General features: G+C 37.3%; 1 protein-coding gene across 1 annotated transcript in view; it reads left to right on the forward strand.

The window, feature by feature from the left end:
• LOC107091701 (excitatory amino acid transporter 5-like) overlaps window positions 1-8513 on the forward strand; it is an 86514-nt gene that overhangs the window by 49590 nt on the left and 28411 nt on the right. The window contains exon 2 of the mRNA XM_015385785.1: window positions 867-946. Within this exon, the coding sequence (XP_015241271.1) occupies window positions 867-946 (80 nt within the window). The remainder of the gene's footprint in view (window positions 1-866; window positions 947-8513) is intronic.

An 8513-nucleotide genomic window follows, 5' to 3' on the forward strand; every position in this document is an offset into this window, starting at 1 on the left:
GAAAATGAAGGCTAATCATGTTTTGGGTGTACTATTCCTTTAATACTTTTAGTTCCTTTTTTTTATCAAAGGCAAAACACATCCACGAAACAGTGCCAGTGACTAAATATTTTTAAGTGGGAAATAGCAACTTCTTTTCTATAAAAAGCATGATTACATTACTTGTTATGTGTCAGCATGTGTAAGTAATTAACTGTATTCTACGTGTAAACTGTTACTTCTTTCGGATGCTTTGTGTCTCTAAATTTAAAGGTAAACTGTCAATAAAAGCTTTTGTGTCTGAATTTGTAAATGTAAGTGAAGAAGCCAGAATAAAATAAGTAGTTCTTTCTCATCAAATCACATCAGATTATTATCTCCTGTTTGTCATGTTTACAATAAACATTTTGATGTGATCAAGTGTTCGATCAAATAATTTGATTTAAATACCAGATTGAGCTCCATCCATTGTGATTAACTTCACTGAATGAAAATAAGCTTGTTTTAAACAAATAGTCCCCATTAAGATAAAAGGTTTTTTATTTTGTGTCTTCAAGGTTTATTGGTTAAATTTTGTTTTACAACATGTACCTGCAGACAAATAAATTTAACTACAGAAAAAAACAAATCCCATTGTTTCCTGATGTTTTCTACCAAATGGTTTCCCATACCTGCACCATATCAAGTGTCAAAGAGTTTTAAAATATGGTTCCAGTCTTTTTTTTTTTTCAGCATCTGATTGCTTTGACTCTAGAACATCTTTCAAATTATTCTTCCATCCTCCAGTCTTGTTCATGTTTTAAATAACATGAAATTGCTTTCTGTTTCTGCCTTAATGCACTTCCTTAATTTACCTCTCCCTGCTTTCTCTTGTTTGTTCCTGACAGGAGGTGAAGTACTTTCAGTTTCCTGGTGAGCTGCTCATGAGAATGCTGAAGATGCTCATTTTACCACTCGTCGTCTCCAGGTACCTACAGTTCCTTAAAACCCTGTAAATCCTGTTGACATTTGTACCAGGTTCAACTCAGTGACCAGCAGGAGAATCAGAACAACATGAACTTTTCCACATTTTGTTTAATTTCAGCCACAAATCTCAGTATATTTCCTGGGATTTTATGTGATCAACTAAAACCACAAAGCACACACAGTAACGCACTTAGAAAATAATAGATTTCCAGATAAATATCTGTGTTTGGCATGCAGCTGTATTCAACCCTAGACTTATTTTTTAGTCTAGGCTTGAATACATTTTTTCTGCTAATGCAGCTTTAAGTCAAGTGTGCATGTGTAAGACCTAAAGTTTCATTTTAATAGCTAATTTAGGCTGGACATTTTGCAAAAGCAATTATTTAGGCCTGACCAACTCATTTACATTTACATAAGGAGAACATTTTATCATTGCAGGCAAAGAACACATTTTGTCAATTGAATTAAAAAAAAAGGAGTACATTTTCAGAGTAAAAATTACAATTTTTTTCAGATTTTGCTGTTTCAAACAATGTTTCCTATTTATTTTTCAAATTTTGTTAAATTTGCTTTGTTTAGATTTTATATTTATTGTAACCGCTTTATGATTTTAATACTTTGGTTGTTAAGTTGTCCAGTTATTTCAGTTATTTCTAATAAAATTCTATCAATATTCTTATGGTACATGTATGCTTTAAGTGGTCTATGTTGCATTGTTTAGCTATAAGCAAGATGGTCCCAGAACAGCAGCAGAAAGACTGATGAAGTATTGGTCACACCTTAAACCTGATCCGGAGAGTGGATGTGAAGGACGGAGGAAGATTAAGAAAAAAAAAATGACAGGAATGAAAGCCTGAGTGAAAGAGAACAGCACATGAAAAGAAAAATATGCAGAGAAATTACATAAGACATGCAAAAAGTCCAAGCAACCCGTCAATACCAGTTCTATGCCAGCCCCCAATCAGCACCGGCCTTATATCACCTCCTGGTTACACGTCCCTCCAAGGAATTAACCCAGTAAGGCTGCTGGGCCAGCCAACATCCCAGAGCGGGTAATAAGGGACTGCAGACCAGCTGAGGTCGCCTGTGGTGGCAAAGAACTGCACATTTTTAATATGTTGTGAAACTTTCTCTCTGCATTCAGCGTACATACGTGGAATAGCGGTGTTTGAAAAATAGACGTTTAACATTTTATTAAATCCTACTCCTTCTACGGTTCGTAGAGGACATAAATCTTTCACCAAGTGAACGATGTTCCACCGTTTACTGCCTTTATCGTTGGGAGTAAGTTTTGTAAATGAATCTGTTAACGTTTGCTGCTTTGGGAGACGGACCATCTGCGGGGAGGGGGTTTAACTGATTTTTCAACTAACGGTCGAACGTCAAATCCTCGGATTACATTCTAGGTGTGAAGTTTTTTTGGGGTAGCATAACAGCAACACTGCAGTTCTGTGGATCCTGATAAAACGGTCTCTTAATAATAACGGATCGTCAGAGGTGTAGATCGTAACACGGTCTTAAATCGTCATATCGCCCACCCCTACTGGCATCTGTCCCGATCTTATTAAAGTCCAACACTTTTCAGCCTGTCCCCAAGCACCCCACATTGACAGACCTGAATGACTATCAACCTAAAGTCTTAACATCTGTGGTCACGAAGTTAAAGGATACTCATTACCTTACTTTAGGGACTCTATCAACGCCACTGTGGATCACATTAGTACGCCTACAGGAGGAACCGTTCCACCACTGAAGACATCTCCTGGGTCCATACAGTCCTCAGCCACCTGGAGGAAAGAAACTCCTCCATCCCTCTCCTCTCCCTGGATTTGTTCTCAGCCTTCAACACCATGATCCCACAGACCTTGGTGCGGAAGCTCTCTTCTCTTGGTCTAAATCCCACGTTGGGGAACCAGGTCCTGTTTGGATCCTTTTCAATCACACTCAGCATTGACTCTCCCCAGGGCTACATGCTGAGCCCCCTCATGTTTACTCAGCTGACATCTAACTGCATGGCTAGACACCCCAGCAATATCTCAGGATGCAACAGGATTAGTGGGATGTATTGCAATGAAAAGTCAAAATACAGAAGGGTTGTTGAACACCAGGTGCAAAGACAATAACCTCTATTAATGTGAAGAAGACTAAGGGGATTGTGTTTCTTTTCCAGAAAGAGTCCCCATACGGAGCTAGTTCACTGGTATCTTTTCTAATACAGAAAGTATTTATAGATCAGTGGTTCTATATTCGTTTTTTAAATCTGCCTCTGTCTCCTTGAACCCCGTTTGGCCTCGGCAGATGGGAGTTTTTCCTCTCCCCTGTCGCTACAAGCATGCTTGGTGTGAGGGATTGGTTTTGAGACAATGAGTCGGCGCAATCAGCTGGTTTTCCTTAGATAGAAAACTTTGAACTAATCTGACTGGATGATTTACTTGAATTGTTTTTGTTAAGTGACCTGAGATGACATGTTCTCGATAAACGCTCACAGAAATATTTAAACACAAGAATTGATTTAAATCAAACTGCTGGACAGAGATCCTTTGGCTAAATATTGAAAAAATAATCTCTCTATATTGTTATCATACAGTGTGTTATGATAACCCACATACCACCAGCTTAATAACCTTAATGATTCAACAACTGAATCACTGAAGCTACGTAAAGTGATTAAAACAAAAGTCGAAATTTAACATAGAACAGCATACTTTCTTAGATTCTCATCTTCTGCCCTGTTTTCTATTATTAATAGTTCAGTTATTAATGCTGTAATTCAGAGTAAAGCTGTTATTAATTTAATATCTACCAGATGTTGTTCTGAAAATAAAAGATTGAATTCATTGTTGGTACGTTAATGATCCATAGCTGTGATTTGGTTCCTTTTAAACTCTACTTTTTAAACAGCCCAGAGCTGTTTGTTTGCAACCGGCACAGATAACATGGAAGAACAGACGTACTGGCACCAACAGATGTGTTAGACGGTTCCAGTTTATTGAGTAAAACTTTTTTTTTCTGTCAACATGTAGAATTGGACTGGCTCCAGAAATGAGCAACAATGTGGTGATCTGAAGGAGCCTGTAATGTGTTTATTTTCTTCAGAGGCTTTGGCTTTAGATTAAAATGTTCCTCTGCTCTTTGTTCCCCATCATGACCCTGGAGATGCTTGGAGAATAAACCTCCATCTCATTTCTACCAGGGACACATCAGAAACATGCAGGACGGGGAGGTTTGACCATGAAAGGATGAGGGCTGCTGCTAAGTGTGATGAAAAAAAAAAGTCCATATGTGACTGAGTGAAATGATTAATATTCAGTTTCAATTCAATTAAGTTTAATTATATAGCTCCAACTCAAAATACATATCATTTAATGGCATTTCATATTAATATTAATGCTATTATGGAAAATAGATTTTTACATTTTTAAACATTAATTCGGCTATTGAAAGTATATAAATATACAGAAGAGGATAAGGGCCACTGGGAAAAAAAGGTAACTGATTTTTTAAATATTATTTCAGTTTAATATATGAAAAAAAGTCAGAAATCCGACTTTAATCTCAGAATTCTGACTAAATTCTGACAGCTAACAAACATGTTAGCATCAGGCCCTAGCCTTGTCTATAGACTAAATTAGCTCTCTTGTTTTAACCTTCTGCTCTTCCAATATTGCAATCACCAGGGACCCCTCGGACACCTAAAAAGTCGCCTAATTTCGTAATTTTTCACCACTGTGTTGCTGGCCCTCCCAAACAACTCACATCTTTGTCAGTGAAGCTGAGTGCTCCACATCTCTTCCTTCATGGCGCCCTTTAATATTAAGATCCACAATTCTGAGATGAAAGTCAAAATTCTGAGAAAAAAGTCAAAATTGTCAGAGTTCTGACTTTTTTTCCCCATATTGAACTGAAATAAAATTCAAAAATAAGTTGTTGTTTTTTTTCCGGTGGCCCTTTTCCTCTTCTCTACAAATTGGCTTGAGGGAAGTCTTTGCATTAATTAAATTCATAAGTGCAAAGATAATGGAAAATATCATATAGATTCATGTTTTTATTACCTGTGAAAAATGCTTTAAATTCATGTTGCTGCAGCTTCCTAAAAATAGGAATTGTCTATTGGACAAATTAATGAGTTGCTCTTTGATAAGACTAGCAGCTGGATCCCAGGGACATGAGGAAGGGACAGAAATGGACCCTGGTGTTAATAATGAAGCCGCATTGAATCGTGACAGGAAAACAATATGAACGGAGAGCAAAACAAGGCCACAGTAAGTTTTGTTTTCAGTAGAACCGCAATCTTGTTTCTTTCTTATGTAATTAAAATTGAATTGGAGCTCACAGCAGATAAGTTCTCCTTGTTGATAGAAATTTTATTCATGCCTCAGTGCAAAAAGACTTTATTAAAGCTTTGACTCTAAGGAAATGTAACCTTTGCCGTCAGTAATGAAAGCTGTAGATGTGTGCTGTTGTTTTTACAATAAAAAACAACAGTAAAAATGTCTAAAAGAATCCATTATTTATAGAAGTTAGATTGGTTTTGAAGTCGACTGATAAAAGGATCACTAACCTTACCATGTATATGGAAATTAGGAAATTTGGAAAAGAAGGATGTGTGATCTCTTCAGTCGTGAAAGACACTTTCTCTCAAACTCGTGTTGTCCCTAAAATGTTTAACCAGCCCCAACTATGAATTTACACCACAAATTAATAATATTAACCCTTTAAAGCCCGATCCAAGAATAAAACAAAACAGAAAATAACTTTTTTTTGGTTTGAAGTCCTTATTTGGCCTTTTAACAAAATATGTAAAAAGAAAAAAACAGAAATACATTTTTGATATTAATAATTTATTACTATGCGATAAGTCAAGATTATTTTTTGTGTAGTCTTCTGTCCTGTTATCAGGTATATCTGATTGTGTACAATAGGATTTTGAGCAAAGTTTTTACCATTAAATTATGCAAAAGGTGTCAGACGCAAAACATTTCAGAAACCGTATGTATCAAATATGATACATTTGGCATTATAGGGTTAAGCTAGCATTAGTTCAAAACCATCTAATTACTGGCTTGCTAATAGAATAGAATAGAGTAGAATAGAATAGAATAGAAAATCCCTTTATTGTCCGACAATGGGAAAATTCTGGTGTTTACAGCAGCAAAACAATTATAGAAAAAATAAAAATATGGACCTTTGAAAATCTATAAGAATAACATAATAGTGAAGAGTTAATAGATAAACAGATAAAATTCTGTACTGTAAAGTGTTTTAACAATATAAACCTGGAGAATAAATAAGCAAGTAGTGGATATTAGAAAATAGCAGCAACATCAGAGATGTGCAAAATGACAGCAGCGTGTTATTTAACTGACTAAGATAGAAAATGTGCAAAATCAGCATGAATGTAACAACTTATTGAGGTTGTTGGGAACAGTGGTGGTTATAAAGTATTACAGCTGCTGGGAGGAAGGATCTGTGATAACGCTCCCTGGTGCATTTAGGGTGCTGTCCAGTTCAGCACCAGCTTCATGCATGGGGTGGGAGACATTATCCAACAGAGATGTTTACTTAGGTGGACACTTTTGTTTCCCACATCCTGCACTGAGTCCAGAGGGCATCGGATCACAGAGCCGACCTTCCTGATCAGCTTATCCAGCTGCTTTCTCTCAGCTACAGATAAGCCATAAAAGATGGCTGATGCCACAACAGAGTCATAGAAGGTCTTTAGGAGCGCTCCCTGCACTCCAGAAGACCTCAGTCTCCTCAGCAGGAAGAGTTTGCTCTGACCTTTCTTATACAGAGCCTCAGTGTTGTGAGTCCAGTCCAGTTTGTTATTCAGGTGAACAACTTGGTACTTTTAAGAGTCCACTATCTCAATATCCGTTCCCTGGATGTTCACCGCTGTCAGTGGGGTGGATCTGCTTCTGCGGAAGTCCACCAGTAGCTCCTTGGTTTTCCCTGCATTAATCAGAAGGTGGTGAATCTCCTCCACCTGTGATGAATAATAGATGAAATAGAAACTTTATTGAGTAATTTATGATCAAATCTGAAATTTGACAAAAGTGCAAGAGACATAATAAGTACTCATACAATCAGTTTTATTTAAAATAGACGCACTGCACAAACTACTCTCAACACCGTTTTTTTTAGTGTCCTATGCATACAGATTCAGAAATGAATAGAAATGTAAATGTCTGGCTGTATCCGAACGTCTGCCTTAACCACTAATTCTCAACCTCTATGTAGAACAGGGACTATATAGGGAAGTTTATAGTGCACTCAGCGGCCGTTCTGACAGATTATCATTACTTTTTGCTCCCTGTTGATCATGTGACTCGGGCTCCTATCATGGTGCATCTTTGTTCTCTCTCACACCCCAAAATAAATCCCATGATGCTTTGCGAGGAGAGCTCTTGCAAACTGCTTGCAAACTATTTTAATCCTACTGCCTTTTTATCCATTAGATGTTCGCACACATATAAAATGCAGTAACGGCTATATAGTGCTCTATACTGGCAGCCTAGTGGTTAGGGCATAGAGCTTGGAATCCTGAGATTCTGGCCCCACTCTAACAGACTGCCACTGTGGGTCCCTGAGCAAAGACCCTATATGCTTTGTCAAAAATAACGCCTAGCTTTCTAAGTCTTGGTTTAGCAGACAAACTCAAGTCGGCCGGATACTGGTGGATACCTGGAATACCCTCATCAGGGGCAATCACCAGCACCTCTGTTTTATCCGAGTTTAGTTGCAGGGATTTTGCACTGAGCCGTTGTTTAACATGCGTAAGACAATTCAGCAAAGACTTAAAAGAGCAGTTATGACCCAGTTGCTACTTTAATTCTGCTACAACACTTAAAAGCATCAGTGTTCATCCTCACTTTGCTTGTTTTATTTTCTTGCATTGAATCTGAGAAACGTAACACAAAGAAGAAGCCATTTCTTTACTCTATCATAGGATCTGACAAAGCCTGAGCTCTGTTTCCTATTAGTGCACAATCATTTGGGGCCAACGTTGGCATGGTAACCAGAAGTGAATACTTATTTTATTTTATACTCATACTTTTCTTTTTACCTATGTTTTATCTATATAGTATGTTTGTTTTTTTGTTGTTTTTTGTCTGTAAATGTAGAACTTATATTCTTATATTAATAATATTCTGCTCCATATTTTCTTCTGATGTTTTTTTTTTTTTGTGATAAAATTTTGTTGAAATAGCGTTAGCTTACGTCGAGGAATCCTATTAATTATATGACCAAATAACCCCAACAGACTCCTGTCGGAGTGAGTCAGCCAATTCTCTCTGGACTCCCTGCTGGCTGTTTAGACGTCCTCCGCCCCCTTATCTCCAACTCTGAGCCCTGCAGACCAGCAGAGCAAAACTAATCTCATGTCCGTCTATCTGCATCTTTATAGGGGAGAATAGCTCTCTATTCTACTGGGATGAAATATAAAGAGTTTGAATTAGTAACTGAAAGTATTTGAAAACATTTCCAGGAAACCTGACGTCATTTATTCCCCATCACAAAAAGCAATAAATTAACTGCATGAACTCATCAGCATCTGGTGAATATTC

The sequence above is a fragment of the Cyprinodon variegatus genome, unplaced genomic scaffold (genome assembly GCF_000732505.1).
Source record: "Cyprinodon variegatus isolate N-32 unplaced genomic scaffold, C_variegatus-1.0 Scaffold348, whole genome shotgun sequence".
NCBI lineage: Eukaryota > Metazoa > Chordata > Actinopteri > Cyprinodontiformes > Cyprinodontidae > Cyprinodon > Cyprinodon variegatus.